Source organism: Calliphora vicina, chromosome 3 (genome assembly GCF_958450345.1).
Source record: "Calliphora vicina chromosome 3, idCalVici1.1, whole genome shotgun sequence".
NCBI lineage: Eukaryota > Metazoa > Arthropoda > Insecta > Diptera > Calliphoridae > Calliphora > Calliphora vicina.
This window is the reverse complement of record NC_088782.1, coordinates 129660799-129680568: the sequence shown is the minus strand read 5'-3', so window position 1 is coordinate 129680568 and position 19770 is coordinate 129660799. Positions and strand designations below refer to the sequence as shown.

Below are 19770 nucleotides of genomic sequence, written 5' to 3'. Positions count from 1 at the left end.
TTCCTTATTACATCAAACGTATTGAATTCATTCCTTTGAGAATTCATTCTTTATAGAATTAATTCCTTATTAAATCGTTCAAGTTTTGTTTAATTTAAATCCATTACAAAATTAATTTAAACATTTATTAATTCTATTACAAAAAGACTTTAGACAGTTTTTTTCCATTCATTTTGCAAAAGAAAAACAAATTTATTAAAAATATATTTAAATTAAATTTGAATTAACAAAATTTTAATCATTCAAATAATGTAGTATGATTCTGTTATGAATTAATTCAAAAATTACTGAAGCCAAAGAATTTCTTTTCGAGAATGGTTTTATAGAATAAATTGCTGCCATTTATAATTCAGGTTGGTTCGGCATTGAACCCATTTTCGACATGTGAAGGACCTCTTGAGGCCCTGAGCATGATCCTTATGGTAACACAAAGTGACCAATTTACTGCACCCAAGTGAGCTGGTTGATAACTAGCTGCCTTTATAACCTAACCTAATTCAGAATATAGATTTTAGTGAATTAAGCAAAAATTTAATTAATTCAAAATTTCAAATAATTCGTTTGAAAATTCCCGCAACCCAAATTTATTTCGTTACTATGACAAATTGAATCAGCTAAAAGTTTTATAAAAAACTTAATTTAAATAAAACCCTAAAATCATAAACAAAAGCTTTAAGTTTGTTCATATTCGAAAATGTTTAATTATGAATTAAGTTTTGAGTGAATAAAACTTAAGTTAAATTAATCAAAGCCGAATTACCCACAACAGGCTCAATAGTATATACATATTTACTAACAAGTTTTAAATTTATCTAATATTACTGTAAAATCTATTTTTTGTTTTGGATGATTTTCTAATGTAAATCTTACTTTTCACGAATTCAAAAATGCTCAGATATACAGTTGATACAGTTAAAAGCTTAATCGAACCATTTCATAAAAAATTGCAACTTCTTAAATTATCATAATTTTTTTCGAATTTCTTATTGAAAGAATATGCATATATCTGTAGCCATAAACAAATGTTAGTTTTCGAATACGAAAAAGTCTGGGCTCTATTAACTACTTCCATATATTGTTTAATGTTCTATTTTCATATTATTCAATAAATGTTTATCAAATTCCTTTAAATTATTTGGCATTAAGTCTGTGTTTTGAAATCGAATGAATATCCTCACAATTCGCTTGATTTCATTCACAACCTTAATAAAATGAAACCACATTCTCATACATTATTTTAATAAAAAAAATATTAAATAATCTTAATTTTTATTTAAAAATATAATTTGTTTACTTAAACCACCAAAAGTGCAACACAAATTGTTTATTTTTTTGAATGTCCTTCGATTTTTTTATATAATTAAAATTTGAGTCCTTTTACTTGCATTACACTTTCAAATATCTACTTAAATGAAAAAAACAATTCAATTTAAAATGCTAATTTCTTCATTAATAAATACATTTGTTGGTCCACTTCGAAACCATGCAAATTGTTGGCATCTCCCTGCAGACGCATTAACAAACCACCAAACGAGACATATGCCGACAGTCTGGATGAAGCTTCATTATGCGCTTCGTCACCCTCAATACGATAGACTTTGCCAAACATGACATATTCAAAGCTATCGGCTCTAGTGCCCTCCTGTTCGAGAGGATTATATTCGCCGGTATCAGGACAACCATCTTCACGCAATGTTGTGGCCAAAACTAAACGGAATTTATCTCCCAAATCCATGGGGTACAACCAGGAATTTATATCTAAAATCAGATCCATTTTAAAAGATTCTGATTCACAGTGCAATCTGGATACACGATCGAACTTTTTGCCCTCTGGATCCATATCTTTCACGTTGAAAATATCTTCAAACAAAACGCCAGCCATGACTTTGTTTTTTTTCTTTTGTAGGAGTTTGGCTAAAATAAATTATAATTATTATAAAGTTATAGCTATTGTTATAAATAATATTAATAAAACACTAACCTGTTGAATTTATTTAATAATTTACTAAATAAATGTAAAATGTGTAAAAAAAAGTTAGTAGCGCGTGTTGTTTACTACTTTTGACAGTTCTCTTAAAGTAATGCCAGATCTTGATAAAAAGAAAAAACGAGATGCCACCAGCAGTAAGAAGGTTTGTGTCTGTACTTACAAACAACAGTAATGCCATATTGGTCTAGTGTTTTTTTTTTTTTTTAATTTTCGCTAGAAAGCACTAAAATTTGAGGAAATTTTGTTAAATGTTTGTTTAACTCCTGTATTCTGAACTAAAAAATATAACAAAACTAATAATTTTACTATTGCATGGTAAATGTTATTAAAAACAATAAATTAAAAATGGTTAAATTTTTTTAAATTATTTATGAAAAAATTGGTGGGAAAAATAACTCTAATGTGGCAACATGGCCACAATATTACACGTCAGAGATGACAAAATAACATAGTACTTTTTAACTTTGAATCCTATTAACACGATATCTGTTTATATGTTAACTTATAGTTATACTGGCGGTTAAATTAAACAAATTAACAGAAAACCATAACTTTCTTATTTCCAAAAAATTGTGAAAAATTTATTTAAATTTTATTACTTAAAAAATATATTTATCATTATAATTATAAGATGCAAATATTCTTTTAGGCAATATTTTTACTAAAGAAATATGTATTTAAAACAAATAAACAGTTTTCTTTAAATTTAAGTTATAAATATTTATTATAACTGTAACATACGAGTCACTGGTGTTCAATTACAATTTTTTTAACATCAAATGGTACCAACAAAAAAGTACAAATGTACCAACTTTGTCAACCCTGAAAAGAACAGCCGTTATGTGAATTAGATTGAAAGAAAGAAAAGAATTTATCAACGCACAGTGAAAAAGTCGTGCTACAATATTAATTAATTTAATTGATTCTAAATAATAAAATATACTTTTAAATAACTAATTGTGCAGTGAAAATAGTTTAGAAAATGGAAAATATAAACTGTAAGTAATAAAAAAGTGTGGGAGTGGTGAATGATTGTTGTATCAACAACCAGCAACCAATATATCACCCCATACCGTCCACAACCTCCACCCAGTTTCTAACTAAACGCTAAGAAAGAAATAACTTTTTATTAAATTCGGTAGTTTTTTTTTACTAGTAACAAATACAATAAATTAAATAATTAAATATCTTTCATTTATTTTAGTTGCAGGCAGAAATACTTTCGAGAATTGTGCAAAAAAAAAATAAAAGCAGATGTTGAACTTTTGTGATTTATTTCATGTTGTTTCGCAGAGGGTTGAAGTGCGGAAGGGTAAGTTTTTCTTTTTATTAGTATTTTCTGTTTTGTTTTGTTATTGCTTTACAATAACAATTCTTATTTATATGATTTGCTTTGTTGCCTGCTTTCTATAGAGAGTGTTTTTTTTATTCTGTATGATTAACGCAAAATATTGCCTGCATAAAATTTAATTTTTATTAATTAAAAGTAAGAGTTGGTGGAAGTATTTTTATTCAAATCTATTAAAATCTAGTGTGTTAAGAATTATTTTCAAGTATGTAGTGTAAAGTATTAATATAATAATAAGAATTCTAAATAGTTTGTTGAAAATTGTATACAAATACAAGGTTCATATTATTTGTTTGGACAATTGGAAATTTTTAAATTTAAATTGATGCAAAGTAACCTACAAATTAATTTTGTTCAAAAGTGTTTGATTTTTAAAGTTTATACATATAACATTTTTAATTAAAATCTATGTAAGCTCCTAAATTTTATGGATTTCTTTTAATTTTTCTAAAATCGAAAGACTTTGATCACAAACCTTGAAAATATTAATTTATTTTTTAAAAATTAAACAAATTGAAATTCATTTCCTGATTTTAATGTAGGCATATTTTAATATTCTTAAGAATAATTTAAAATTAAGAAGTACGAGAGCTACAATAGTGATATAACTGCTATACCTTTCAAAAACACGACCGGAAAAAAATTTTAAAATTTTTAATATGAAAAACTTTTTAAAAGTTATTTAAAAACTAAGTGATTTTCATAGAAAAATTGTAAAGATTGGAAAACTAATTTGATTAAAAAAATGTTTGGTGAAAAAATATTTCGTTAAACAAATTTTAAAATAATTTTTGTTACATTTTGGTGAAAAAAAAATTTTGAAAAAAAATCGTGTTAAACCCGTGTTTTGTGTTTCCCGATTTTGATCCATTGCTGTTATATAAATGTCGTTGGAAAGGTCTGGAATTCAAGTGAAATCCAGTGTCAAGCAATTGAATTACATATATGTAGTTGCATTACACTTTATATCAAAAGCATTCGCCGGTAAAAAGAAATAATAAATTAAAGCCCCATGTTTATTTGGAAAAATTAAATATTTTTCCAACAAAATATTCAAGTGCTTGAATTTGTAGGGCTTTATTGGGAATGACTTAGTAATCCAGATATATAGGTATAAAAAATACGTCTAAAATAGAGGCAGTTATTTGTGTTTTGCTTACATCTCAATCATTTGTTGGCTTTAAGGGGTCGCAAATGAAAAATGGCAAACGTGATATAAAAATTCGTTAAGAAAAAATGGACTTTTGCAAACTACGGTATAACAATATTTTTTTGGACAATATTTTTAAAACATAGTAGATATTTCGGTTCACTTTTCATATGACATCGAGAAACAGGCAGTTAACATACCTATTTGTTACCAAAACTAACTGAACCTTTTAATATAAAATTTATATTTTATGCTAACTCATTTACAAAACTACATTCTTATTAGGCTTTAGAAATACATAAAATTGTAGGTACTATGTATAATAGGCATTATGTAGTTTATGGCTAAGGTCAAAGTATAGCATATTTACAATTCGTTTTACCCAACCATATAAAATTTGTTTGTTTATCTTGTAGTTTGCCTTTGCTCAAAAACTTAGTTTTTTTCATTTATTTTTTTTGCTTAATTTGAATATGCTTATTCAGCACCCTTAGTACCGTTTTGACAAAAGAAAAACCGAAACACAAAATAAAGCACAAGCAGAAACAGAAACATTTTGAAATAATATGCATTGATTTCAATAATTATTCACCAAGCCAAACACAAATTGACAAAACAACAGAAATATAAATTTACATTGCATTTCTGTGTAAATAAAAAACTGAAACTTACATTGAACTCAACACAAATACCACTACAAAGGGTCGAACAAATTCACTAAAACCAAACAGTGTTAAAAACCAGTAGTTCTATTGTGGAAATTAATGTTAAAAAAGCATTTTAAACATTAATTGCCGTTAAACTAATGATTTTTAGGTGAGGACTTATTCAAGCATATACAACAAAAAAAAGTGAAATAAAAAATTTTATTTTTTTTTAATACGAGTAGAAGAAAATGTGGCAATTATGTATGGAGGAAAATCCCATTTTAAAATTGTTGGGCCTGGGTGAAATTTTTTAAGTTTGACTCAGTTTTGCTTTATACTATATAGGGAGTGGTGATCTAAACACGTTTATATTTGTATTAAATATAGAGTTCATTGAAAACATATTTTTAGTTTTGTTTTTCTTCTTTTCGAATATTCCTATGAATGTACCAGTATGTTTGTGTTGGGTATTGACGTGCAGTCATCAATAAACATCTGCTACACACATGGTCTAAGGAACAATCGATAATATAAACACATCTACATATGACTTTATACTTATTTTTAAAGTAATAATAACTCTGTTGTTTCTGTCGTCTGATTTTTTTTTGTGTTGTGATGTGTTTTTTTGTATTTGTTCTGTTTCCATGTTTAGAACACTACTTACTACTACTCCACTCTACTTCTACTCTGTTATATTAGACGTGCTTTATTGTATATTTCGTTTTTTGTGTGTGTTTGTTGTTTTCTTCTTCATTTACTTATTAAGAATTACTCGACACTGCTCTGATTGTATGAATCTTATTGTATTTGTCGTAAATTCTGAATTGCATTCATTAGTGCACAGTGGGTTTTAGAGGGTAACAAATTTTGATTTTTAGCCTAGGTCTCTTTTTTGAAAACGAATTTGTCTCTTCTGCTTGTCATAAAATGGACTTACCATTTCTTTCGTGACCAAAAAAAAAAACTTTAAAAAAAAAAATTTTGGTGAAAAAAAATTCGTGTTGAAATTATTTTTCCCGATTTTGACCCATATATTTTTGGTAAAAAATTTTTTAAAAAAAAAAAATGTTGGTAAAATATTCGGGCTACAAAATATTTTTCCCGATTTTTGACCCATTGTTGGTCCGAATTTATATAAATTAGTTATCCAGAAGGTTAAAAAAATGTGTGAAAAAAGAATTTGTGAAAAAGTCGCGGTTTTTTCTCATGGTCTGGTTTTCCCGATTTTAAATAGAAACCCAACCTGGACTATAGGGGATATATTGATGTATCAGTCATGTGTGTAAGTTATTTGGGAGCTTTAATTTCAACATGGCTATATCGACTACCCAAATGAAAAATGTAAACAATTGTTAACGTTTTTTAAGCAACCAGTATATTTTTACTTATTCTAGCGTTTTTATTAAAATCTCTTAGCTCACTAAGCTCTCTATATATTTATTTTATTTTATTTTATTTATTATTTGTATGAACCACACTAACCACTAAGTGTTTCATACAAAAATTTCAAAATTGTTTTACGGTCGTGTTTTTTGAATAAATCCCTTATTTTTTTCAAACAAACGTTGAACATTTCCGGTTGATACAGCTCTCGCTCAGTTAAAATTCTTCGGTCGGATGAGACTTCGTTCCGGGACGAAGATCACAATTTTTTTTGTGGTCCTCCCTAATTCTCTTAAAAACTGCTTTCTTAAATGCTGATAAACAAATGTTATATTAAGTATATAAATTTTCCTTTAATTTCGTTATCCAATTTACTTCTTTAGACACCACTGTTCTGCTTTAGTTTTCTATGGTTTTGTCACTTAAAGGTTTGGACTACTTGAAAATCGTTTCATTGTTGTTAAATTGCTGCCGTTGCTATTGCTTTATTTTTATTTTTTGTTGTTCAACTCATATACAAATAAACACAATATTTTGCTGTTTTTTTACACGCTCTACACTGTTATATTTGTTTTTATGACTTTTGCGCTTAATTTTCAAAATTTTAATTTCAAATGAAATTCGTTTATTTCTTCATTTGTTGATTTGCTTTTTACAATTTGTTCTATAAAAATCAGTTTCTAAATAAACGTTGAGTCTACATAAGCTAAATATACAAATTTGTTAAGAACTTTAAATTTAAAGTTTTTCTTTTATAACAGTCACAATTCCAACTACCATATTTAAATAAAATTGTTCTAAAACAATATACTATATATGTATTTCTTATCATTAAAACAAATAAAACAACAACCAGATAACACATTATTCATTATCTAAATTATTATCTTTATATAAAGAAAATAAAAAAAATGTTGTTTTAATTTGATAAATGCAGTTCTATGATAAACGACTGGCAGACGGACGGACAAATATTTTATTTGTCGCCTTTTGCTCGAAAGACTAAGGAAGGAAACTTAGCAAACCAGTGTGTGTGTTCTCTGCAGTCAGTCGTTGCCGTCGTCATGTGTGTAAATTTGTGTCTCTTTATTTATTTTTACTTAGACCTTGTAATTGTTTAAGTGTTTCAGTTTTTTTGTTTTATTTTTTTTATTGATAACATTTCTATAACAAAATAAAAGACAACAAAAAAAAAATAAAACGAAAAAGAAATGGGACATTCAGTCTGGAAATGAATTTCAATTTAGTATGATTTTTAGCTTCATAAGTAATAAAGCTTAAGCTCTGATATCTGAAAATAAAAATACTGACTGAAAAATACTCTGCATGTGTTTAAACAACTTGAGGAAACAACAAATTTATCAACAAATATTATTAAACAAGTGTCTTAAATACACGTAATTAAAAAAAATAAAGAAATAAATGAAAACAGTTTCAAAATTGTGACTCAAGCAAATTGATAACAGTAAAACCTCTAAAATTATTAAACAATTTTAATTAAATTTTTTTAATTTTCCTTATATACCTTCAATATAATGTACATATAATTCTTAAAACCTAATATTAAATTTCTTTTTCAGTTGTGCAAAAAATAAAGAAAAAATCTAATAAAATGTACATTATAAAAATTATTCTCGAAAAATTTTTGGTGTTGGTAACTTAATTAAAAATTAACAAAATCTCTAAACAAAAATCATATATATTGAATGGTAGTTGCTACAAATTAAGGCTTAAGACCCTTAAAATTCTAAAAATACATTCTAAAGGTGAAGGTGTTTTCTAAAACAAAACAAAACAAAAAAACTGTACAAATCAACTAATTTTATATAAAAAAAAATAATAAAAACAAATATGGTACGCAGTCGTCGCTCTATATCCAAAGAAGATGCTTCATCGGTGTTGGCCGACAGTGGCATCTCATTGTCTTCACCCCCCGCCAATCGTAAACACTTTCCTCAGCTCAACGAAGACGAAGAAGAAGCCATATTGGGCAAACTATGTGTGACAGATGATGAAGCGGAACCCGAAATTATCGAAGTAAATAACATAGAAAAAGTTGTCATCAGTGATAATGATGTAGATGACAACGACGACGACGAGGCAGAAGAACAGTCTGAGGATTCGGAAAAATGTAAGGTATATCCCACACAGCCTGGTGCTAAAAGGGCACGTAAAACCTACATCTGTGCCACCTGTCACAAAGAGTTTCGTGGCAAATCGGATTTAACACGACACACGTTTGTACACACAAACGAAAAGCCCTTTACATGTGAGACATGTAATAAGAGCTATCGCCAAGAAATCAACTTGAAAAATCATATAATATCGGCCCATAAGAGGGAGAAAGAATTTGCCTGCAAACTCTGTCCTAAAAAGTTTGCTCTTAAGGAGAGATTACGACTGCATATGCGTTTGCATACGGGAGAAAAGCCTTACGCCTGCAAGCAATGTGATAAACGTTTTGCCAGGGGTGGACAGGTGGGTTAATCAATATTTTATTATACATATGTATGTATGTATGTTAAAATTAATATTAAAATTTATTATTTGAAGGCAGTTTTGTTTTGGTTTTAGTTCAGTAAAACTAAATAATTTATTTAAAATTCCAGTTACACCAGCACATGGTCACCCATCATCATGATGCTCCCAAACAATTTAAATGTGAAATTTGCTCGGAGCGCTTTTCAACATCCTCCAATTTGAAGGCCCATGTGCAGGGTCATGAAGAAACGCCCGATTGTTTTTGTGAAATATGTAAAGAACATTTTGCCAATGATGTGCTGCTAAAGGCCCATGTCCATAAATTGCATTACAAACTCAAGCAACTGGATTGTGATATTTGTAAAAAACCCATCGAAGAAAATGATTTGCTAAGTCATATGAAAACTCATAGTAATGTCAAGACTTATGTTTGTGAAATCTGCAATTCGGTGTTTACCCAAAAGTCTCAATTTAATGTGCATATGCGTATGCACACGGGAGAAAGGCCCTTTCAATGCAGAGTAAGTTCGAATACTATAAAAACAACTATGTTAAACCATATTAATTTATTTTTGTTTTAATAAATTTCAGATTTGCTGTCAAACATTTGCCCATTCCAGCGTTCTGAAACTACACATACGCAAACACACGGGCGAGAAACCCTTCCATTGTTTGCTGTGCAAAGATGATGAAGTGGCCTTCTCACAACTGGCCCATATGAAAACTCATATGAAAAAGATACACAAACAACTAAAACCCTACATGTGTGAGGGCTGTAAAGCATTCTTTAAAGTAAAAATTGATCTAGAAACCCACCAGCATAAATGTAGAAAGTATACGACTACACCAGAAGAGCAGGATGCCCAATATAATGAAACACAAACCTTATCACACATACGTTTCCTGATGGCCATATTGCTGAAGAAAATCTCTTCGGATCAAAAGCTACAACAACTGGGCTTTGAGAAACGTTTAATTGATAATGTGGTTATAGCTGCCTTAAAATTGGCCAATCGTAAGGCCCATGATGATTCGAAATTGTCATGTTTGGAAAGAATGCGCTTAAATGTGGAAGAATTTCTCAATTGGATTGTGCCCGTCAAAGTAATGGAAAAGTTTCGCGAAGAAAACCAAACAACAGATAATATTTTGGAAAAGATAGTTTCCATGTACATGAAACAAAAATAAACTAACTATAACAAAACTCATCTCTTACATTTAGAGTATATTTTTATACTTGTTTACATCTTTACACAACTAACTCATCAATCAAATTCATTTTTAATGTGCCATACGTAAGCATTTTATTATTTAAAATTCATTTTTACATCCACTTTTAATAAAGCTAGGTATGTGCGTTTAAATGATTTAACAAAGAGATAATTGAATTAAAATTAAATCATAAACTATGATTTATTGATTAAACGCACATAACTGCTGCTTTATACTGAATAAAAAGTAAAAATATAGCTAAATATATTAACTAACAAACCAGTTGTTTGTTTTTATTAATATATTTTTGCTTTTTATAATTTCATTTCTCCCTTTTATATTCCCTTTTTAAGAGGAATATATTTACTTGCCATTTGTTTTTAGTTTAAATCCAAAGTGATTTTTTTTAATTTAGTTTCCCAAAGAATTAACTTTAAGTTTTCCTACATTAAATCCAAAGATTATTATAGTTTTTAATTTTTTTATTAAAGCAACACCCACCTTTAATAACAAGAAAAACCAAAAACAAATTAAAACATTGAAATGTTTATTTAAAATGAAAATAAATTTCAATTTCAGTTCAATGAATTTTATGTGAATTTTTTAAAAAAAAAACGTTTAAGTTTCTTGCCACTATACTTTTTAGTCCTCATTTAGTCTATAAGAAAACATATAAACCAAAATACCAAATTTAAGTTTAATACAAAAAATGAAAACAAATAAATATAACTTATTATATGTACAATATGAATGTACAATATGAATTTAAAAAAAAAACAAAAGAATGAAAACTTAATTGTAACTTAATTTTAATTATTTTCAGAATTCAAGATACCCACAAAAAGGTTTGCAATTCCATTTAAAGTTTAAATACTAGCAAGATTCCAAAAAAAGAACATAAATCACTAACCTGCTTATTAAAGAAAAAAAATGAAGAAGTTTTAAGCAAAAGGGTATCAAGATAAATTGCTAACAGGTAAATCGTTTGATTATGTATACAATTTAAAGCCAATAATACTATGAGCCAACATTGTGAATAAAGTTCATAAAATGTTCTACAGAAATGTATATATTGTTTGTTTATTGATTGTTCAATAACATTACAAAATGTTGGCCCATGGTGCCAGTAATATCTAGAAGAATATCGAATATTTAGCAAGCAATGAACTCTCCAAACATAATAATTTTCAATACCCTACAACATTATTAGTGGATAATCTAGACATTTGTCGTAACATGTATACCAAGAAAAAATCTGTTATACACAACTTAAGAACTTAAAGAATTCATTGCTTTTCACAAATTGTTTGTTTTTATAGCATTATCGAGGGTGTATTTTATAGAGAAACCGCTTACCTTGAGCATAGCATCTTATAAAACATAAAAAATATAGATTTTTTTAATATTTTATTCTTTAACTTATGAAAAATATTAATAGATATGGATTAAATTTTGTCTAAAATATTCATAACAATCATAATTCATAAAATCCAAATATTTTTGAGAATATTCCAAGAATTCGTAGAAAATTGAACGCACAAAACGGGGGCATACTTTTAGGCAGTTATAAAAATAGTAATTGCATTTGCTTTATATTTAAATGAAAAAAATATTGGGATGTTGAGAGAAATATTTTATTTCACTCTCTTTATAATAATATAATAGTTAATTTTTACATTATTTCTTTGAATTGTATTGCTAATACGTTAGTTTTGTTAAACTAAATATTTGTTCTGATTATGTGTGAAGGGCATTTAAAATTCCGCACAGCCGGAGGAAATATCATTCTAACTTGTTTCTCCTCAGTCACAGACATAACCCTCAGTCTACCAAAAACAAAATATCAATTCAAAATATATGTACATATGTACGTATAAACAAGGACTTTAGAGAAAAACAAACTTGTTTAATAATGTTACGTATGCAGACAGACATTTAGAATTGAACTTATGTATGTAGGTATAAATAAGTTAGTAATGACAAACTATTTGTATACGATTCATTGACAGCTTCATGCTAAACAGTTGACAAATAAGGTTATATTGTGATCTCTTCGGACTGTTGGACGACTGTTGCATGACATGATTTCACTATCTCTGCTGCATTATTAAACAACTTCAAAAGCGCTCTTATCCTCCGTAGCCATGTGTTTAACAATTTGATTGACAGGTCGGTTAATGTTTAAAGTCACATAAAACAAACTTGAAACAAATTTCTTAACAAATCGCAAAAGCAAAGACACAAATGCCATACTTCCTTCCATCATCACCCAAGTAATTTATTGGTGGCCTTGAAAAAAAAAAAATAAAAAATCGAAATAAAACCAACTCATTAATTGTCAAGACTTTGGGACAATGTTATTTTGCCAATGAGTATGTACAAATGTCTGCGTGTATCTTAAAGTCAAAAACTTTTATAGAATTTCTCAAACGAGAGTAATACTACGAGTTAATGCATCTATGTATCTGCAATATGTAGTTGCCCATGGCTTTTTGAAACTGTTAGTAATATTATGTACAAAATGTCAGGCATTTTGGGTGGTCAAAGTATGTTTATTGCAATGACAACAATAACGAAAACAACTACATACAGACAGCAAAAAGTGTGTATGCTTAGTATTCGTTTGGTATGCACATGCATGATGTCCAAGCTTAGTCGTACTGCGACCATGCCGTGTCTCCATAATAGGTAAATTGACGATATTGATCTGTTCATTCTATTCGCAATGCCACTATCATCTATCCATAGTTGTTGTTGCCCAATGGTGGTTTGAATACATAATAATAAAAATAATAAAAGAAACCCCTATGACTATTTCAGTTTATTATATTTTTTTTTTGTTTAAGGAAATAATAAAATGAAAATTATTTATCGGCAAATAAAATTTATATAAATGTCTAGTAAGAGCATTAAATTTATGTTTGTTTATGAGAGTCACAGTCAAAGTCAGAGCTAGAGTGTGACTTAAGTTTGATGTGTAAAACTTAGATATTATAAATATTTTTATTGCCTACCATCAAACTATCATCATAGGATATTAGAAAATGGTGTACAGGGAATTTCCAAACATGTATTTACGCATTACTTAAGGAACCCATTAAAATATTTTTATTATTAATATTGTGGTTTTTAATAAGATTTTCTGCAGCTATTACAACAATTATTTATTTATGTATGTATTTAGTTAAATTTGTAACTTTCCTGCTGCCAAGACTACTGCGCAAATACGTGACAAGTTTAATATTATTACTTAGCTTTTCATGTTGGCGGAAAAAGCTACTGCATGATTAGCTGTAATGCATGTAAATAGCATTAACACTATTAAATGCACATAAAACGCAATTTATGTCTAAAAGGATTTTGCGAAATAGGCTTAGGGAAAACAGTTGGGTTTTACAATTCTTATGTAAAACTATATAGCGTTGTTGAGAGTTTGCTAAATGTCATAACTTTTATTTGCCATTCAACAAAAAAATTCACAGAATTGAATTTTTTGCAACAATGCATTTTAGCAATACTAAAATGCATTGCTCTCTCTCTCTCTAATTTAAAATGGTGAAATAAAATATCTAGCCGGCTGTGGTGAATCTTTTGAATCCCTTACTTGTCATGACAAATAATTTGAAATAACAAAAACAATTTTTTCCTGATGATGCTACACATTGATGTAGCGAAATATTGAAATAAAAATTTTAATATTTTGAAATATAAATAAAAAGGTCAAATAAAGTTAACTATTGGAGACAATTTTACTCCGACTTCCACTATGTCAACATAAAAAATATGTCAAAATTTAATAATGGTCCTCCCAAATTGAATCTACTTTATGACCAAATTACAGTTTTAGCCTAATTGTTCTAAAATTTCAAATCAGTGAATCCCTAACTCCATGAATACGTGCCTGCCCTAGAGTATATAAGCATTTAATCACCTCGGATAAAATGTGATCTCATGTGATCCAAATTACAAAATTCACATTTTTGGGATTTTGTATACCCTTTACCATGAATTTGTCATTCCGTTTGTAATTTCCACATTTTTTATTTACGACCCCATAAAGTATATTCTGGATCGGAGTCGATATAGCATGTTATATCTTTCCTTCTATATATTGAAATCAACTTTCCGAAGCACCCAAATAACTTATATACACGATTGATAACTCAACATATCCGCTATAGTCTAACTTAGTTTGCTATTAAAAGCAAACAACTATGACTACCTCGATGTTTTCACATATTTTCACGAAATTCTTTATTCACAAAAATTATTTTCAATATTTGGTGAAGGTGAATATAGCACTCTTGTTTAATATTTTTATGGAATTTTTGTTTTAAAGCTGTAACTTCGTATCCATTTACCATTTTACGATTTGTTTCTTAAGTTTTTCGTTGGAAGAAAAACACATAAATTTAATCATAAAATATATATTAATTAATTAATAACTAGTTTAAATTGATATATTATTTTTGCTGTATAAAAAATTAATTAATATATTAAATAAATTACAAACGAGTTTTTATTTTATAAATCAAAATGCATACAAGCATAAATATGTTGTTATATGCACTAATGTCTATTTATCATTTTATTATATCTTTTTTAAATATTAGATATAACTTTTGAACAAAAAAAAAGTTCACACAATAAAATATTTATAACAAATATTGGAAGTATAAGACAATGCCGGTTCCACAACAAACAAAAGAAAGCAAAACTTAAAGCGGAAGGCTTTTAGAGAATTTTTTGTAGTTTTCATTTTTCACATTTGATGTTTTTTTTTTTCGTTTTTTTTTTCAATGTTTTTATGCAGGTGAAAAGATTTATCGAAACTGTGTTTATGAATGAAAATCACGTGCAGTGTTTATAAGCGTTTATGAGTGAGCACTCGTCAAATAAGCACGTCGAACATATAAAACAACACGTTTGCAACAGCAAAACGACAACAACAAACAAAACAAACAAAAAATCACTTTGATAACATAACTGCAATATCACATACAAACTCCTCCTATACATATTAACGTATGTATGAATGTATCTTTATAAATAAATTTATGTATATAGTTATTGTCAAACACCATTCTCAAGAACAACAAACGTCAATGACTGTTTCCATATCACATCATAAATTTCTTTAAAACTTCAAATTTGACGTTGCTTGCTTGTTTTTTCCGAGTTTTTTAGTTTTTATACAAAAAAAAAGAAAAAAATCAAGAATGAAAGAAAGAATCTTTGTCACGGTAAAATTGATTAAAGTTTTGTTTTTATGATTTTTATGCATTTTAATTTCTGTTTATATTCCCTGTACGTATTTCTGTATTCCGAAAATTTTCAGTGCTTTAGTTCACTTGTATAGTTTGAGCTTTTTTGTTTTGTTATATATTTTTTTTTTTGGTTGAAATTAAAATATTTTCTTATTATTAAATTCCACTCCTTAGTTTTTTGTAGTTAGTTAGGCCGTTCGAAGTGAGTGCTGTTATTATAACAGAGAGGTGTGTATATTTAACCACCATAATGTGAGTAAATTAAGGAAGTTATTATTTAACGAAAAATTTAACCGTTTTTACTTTTTGGTTTCGCATAATTACTTTTATTTGACTGCTACAGTAGGGGGCTTGTGATATTAGCATCATATACAAAAAATATCTAGAAATTATTTCATTAATAATGGAAAATTAATAGTATTTTTGGTTTTGTAATTTTGTAGCCATTTCTCTCTCCTTCCCTTCTATGTATTTATTCTATGATACATATTCTTATACTTTGACAAACGTTTTACACTGCTTTCACTTTCAATTCCATAAAAAATAATTCATTACAGAACATTAGAGTATTAGAGTTCCCATTTTTTGGGGCCTAGTATTTCCTATCAAATAATTTACAATACGTATCTTTTGAAAGTGGTTTTTGTTTTTCATAACTTATATGTCATTTATAGAGTATATATCTGTCATTTATTCTCACATTTAACAACGTTTTTCTTTGCTTTGAAAATGTCGAATTTTGTACCAACAAATCGTCATATGCGGGAAGTTTGGTATACTTCTTTAATTTGAAAAAAAAAAAAAAAACTGAAGCACACCGATTTCTGACCAAAGCTTATGGTGAATGTTTTTCATCGATTTCAACCTGCGAGAGATGGTTTGTGCGGTTCACGGAAGACAAATATCGAATCGACACCAAAGCCAAATATCCATGGCACTAAGGTAAACTCTGTATTTGGTAGGACCAAAAGGGTCCTATCTATTATGAGCTGCTGAAATCTGGACTGACCTTCACAGTGAACCTGTACTGAACGCAACATATTCGTTTGAAGCGAGCATTTGCAAAAATCGCCCAGAAAATACGGCCAGACATGAAACCGTAATATTCCATCATGATAACGATCGGCCACATGTTGTTTTTGCCGGTACAAACCGTGCCCCGTCCGACTACTATTTGTTTCGATCGAAGAAGAACGTTCTATCTGGGATACCTTTTGACTTTGCAACAGAGTATCGGATATTGGCCTTATTCGTTCGTGGTCTCAAAAGATGAATAAATTTCTATTGAACAAATGTTTTAAAATAAAAGCTAAAAATTTTAAAAAACCCCCATTTTCTGAGAAAAAAAAAATTTTATTAATAATATCAATTCCTTGATTTGATTTCAGAGGATTTTCCTTTAAATTGTTGCCAATAATTCGGTGGATTTGCAAATTTGATTACTGTTTAATTTTATTTAGTTTTAATAAAACCTTTTCTGAATATCAGGCCAATATTTGTTTAAAATAAAATAACATTTCTTTCACTAAAGACGTTAAAGGTTACATTGTTAGATAAATGTTTAAGGTTTTTGATTAGAATTTAAAGAAATATTTCGTAAACTTTTTTGTAATTTTTAGAAAGATTAATGTTTTTCATTTAAAAGTTTTTTTAAAGTCAACTAACATTTAGCCAGAGTACCAATAATATTACCTCAGACTGTATGTTCAAGACAGCATAAAAATACGCATCCAAAGGGTAACAGCAATCTTTCAAAGTTGAAGTGAAGTCATCGTTTAATTTGCAGTAAAATGCAAGCAAATTACAGCTTTGTTATTTAATAATGTCTTTTGACTTTACAACAAACATTTGATTTTTTTTGCTGCTACTTTTAATTAAAGCTAAATTGAAAAAAGGAAGTAATTATTTAAGAAAACTCTTTCAATCCAAACAAAAAAATAAATAAAAAATAATAAAAACATCTTCTGTCCAGTCATGGCCTGGTAAACCCTACAACATACACAAGCTAATGGAAAAATAAATTAAAATGGTCTTCTCTTAATGTTTTAAATGCAATTAATGTCTAGTAATTTTTCATATAGATTATCTGCTAATTTGAAATAATTTTATTTAAATTATATTGTTAAATAATTGGCAGTAACTCAATGTCAATGTGAATGAATGTCAATTTAAATGAGAGACACCCAACAAAGGGACAGACAGATAATTGTGGCCAACCAAGTTTGTTGTTTAGCTCTTTTGTTTTATTACATACATATGTATGTATGAATGTATGTATGTATGTATGTAAATATATGTGGTTATAAACGTACAAACAATAATTGCCTGGGTACTCAGTCATATAGCAATTCTTTTTGAGATTTCATATATAAAATATAAATATAATAAAAGCCCACCTTGGTGGTTTATCAAACTTGATATTTGTAAAGTTAATAAAGATTTGCGGTTTTTACACAATAAACATACATATTTATTTACAATTAACCAAAGCACGTGATTGGAAAAAGAAATACATACTAGTACAAACGGACTAACATCCAACCAGCACCAAACAAATATGTTGTATGTTGGAAAAATAGACGAAAAAAAAAATGAAGGAAAAACACATTTGAACATGCGTATTTACAAGTTTAAACAAATAACAACAAGAAAATCTTATCATGATTTGAATACTCAAAGAATGTAAGAAAATATAGACATACATTCATATAATAATTGTAAAAATAACAAATAAACAAACAAAACCAAAGGCTACAAACAGCAAATAACGAAATCCAGCCTATAGAAAGAACTTTTACAAATAAACCTAATTGTGTGTATACTGGGCTGGTCAGCACTAGATAACCAACTGCTAAGATTTTTATTGAATTAAGGGGAAATGAAATTGGTGAATATTTAAGAATATGTCTTAAGTTAGCACGGCCATTTTAGGAATTTCTGTATTTAAATAAAGACATTGCCAACATTTATCAACCCATTGATTAAAATTTCGAAGTTCCCAATTTCATTACAATATCTTAATATATCGAATTTTTCAGTTTTATTTCATTAAAGAAGCTTTTAAATTTTTTATAATAAGCCAGGTTTTCAAAGTCAAAATTTAGTGTCCCTTTTTGGGAAATTTAGATTTTTCTTTACATTTTCCAGTCCAGGAGAACTTGACCAATTCCAACTTGGCAGCTCTATTTAATATTGTCTGCAAATGTTGTAACTATCTATCTGTATGAGCAACAGCAAAAATAAAAAATAAAAAAAGTTTATCATGCATGCATACATTACATGTCATGTAGAAATGTATGTTGTTTGTCTGTATATGAAAACTTAAAGAACTTTTTGTTGTTATCTAATGCTTAAACATTTAAATGCTTACAATCAGTTGGTGTCTAGGGCTTCAGAAAAACAACCTAAAAGCAAAATTTAGCTAAGAAAACTTTAGCGTAAAACACGCAAAGCCAATTTCCATACGCAAATGCAGACATTAGACGCAAAAAATATACTATAAACATAAAAAGAAAAAGCCATATTTAAATGTTAAGGTTAGTTGGGCTCTTAGGCAAGATTCTAAGCCACATACATACATTAAATGTTGGCAAACCTAAAGGCAGTTTGTTTGCTTCACATTATCTTAAGTGCGTGTAAGGGTTTGTTGGCATGCTGCAACAACTTTTTACACAAAATTTGTCCAAACGTTTTCATCTACATACATATATTTGAAGGAACAACAACAGCAACACAGAAGTAAAAAGTACAAACAAAAAAAAAAAAGTAACAAACATTTTCAATCTTGTACTTCACAACACGCAATTGCCTAGTGTAGCATTTTGTTTTAGTCCCAGCCAAAATCAGTGCTAGACATACATTTGTACGTTCTTTTACATCCAGATATCAATAGTATTTATTAGAGGAAGCTGCAAAATTTCGTGTTGTACAATGTAACTAATTTGTTATTTACTTTAATAAAAATAAATGTTTTCAATTGGTTTGTTACTCGTAAGCTGAACAGCAAAAAAATAATACAAAAATAAACATAGAAATTCTTTTTACAATTGTGTTAATAGTTTGATTTGTTAAAAGTATGCTAAATACTTTTTCTTTGTGCCATTTGCTTTCACACAGAAAAAGTAAACTTAGGTCCTCAAAGATACGTACGAGTATATAAACATATATTTTTCAAATATAATTGGTTTTAGAAGTATGTGGGAAGACTTCCATTCAAAAGTTTACTGTGTTCTACAAATATGGGTCATGAGAGAATTATAAGCAACTCTTTGAAACATTTGCCTAAAGGC

The 19770-nt window shown here is 28.2% G+C and overlaps 2 protein-coding genes across 3 annotated transcripts; one reads left to right on the top strand and one right to left on the bottom strand.

Annotated features, from left to right (window-relative positions):
* Positions 1-1228: 1228 nt before the first annotated feature.
* Rpb8 (DNA-directed RNA polymerases I, II, and III subunit Rpb8) lies at positions 1229-1914 on the bottom strand. The gene has a single exon (XM_065503835.1). It carries the CDS (start codon positions 1880-1882, stop codon positions 1430-1432), a length of 453 nt encoding a protein of 150 aa, XP_065359907.1. The 5' UTR covers positions 1883-1914; the 3' UTR covers positions 1229-1429.
* A 1280-nt stretch (positions 1915-3194) lies between these two features.
* On the top strand, positions 3195-11085 carry LOC135954009 (zinc finger protein OZF). 2 transcript variants are annotated; one of them, XR_010576232.1, is made up of 5 exons: positions 3195-3302; positions 8102-8999; positions 9131-9523; positions 9594-10297; positions 11038-11085. XR_010576232.1 is itself a non-coding variant. In XM_065504055.1 (4 exons), exons 2-4 carry the CDS (start codon positions 8373-8375, stop codon positions 10188-10190), a joined length of 1617 nt encoding a protein of 538 aa, XP_065360127.1. In that variant the 5' UTR covers positions 3195-3302; positions 8102-8372; the 3' UTR covers positions 10191-11085. The 2 variants fall into 2 exon arrangements, 1 of the variants encoding a protein (XP_065360127.1); XM_065504055.1 differs by having other exon boundaries at positions 9594-11085.
* Positions 11086-19770: the final 8685 nt, after the last annotated feature.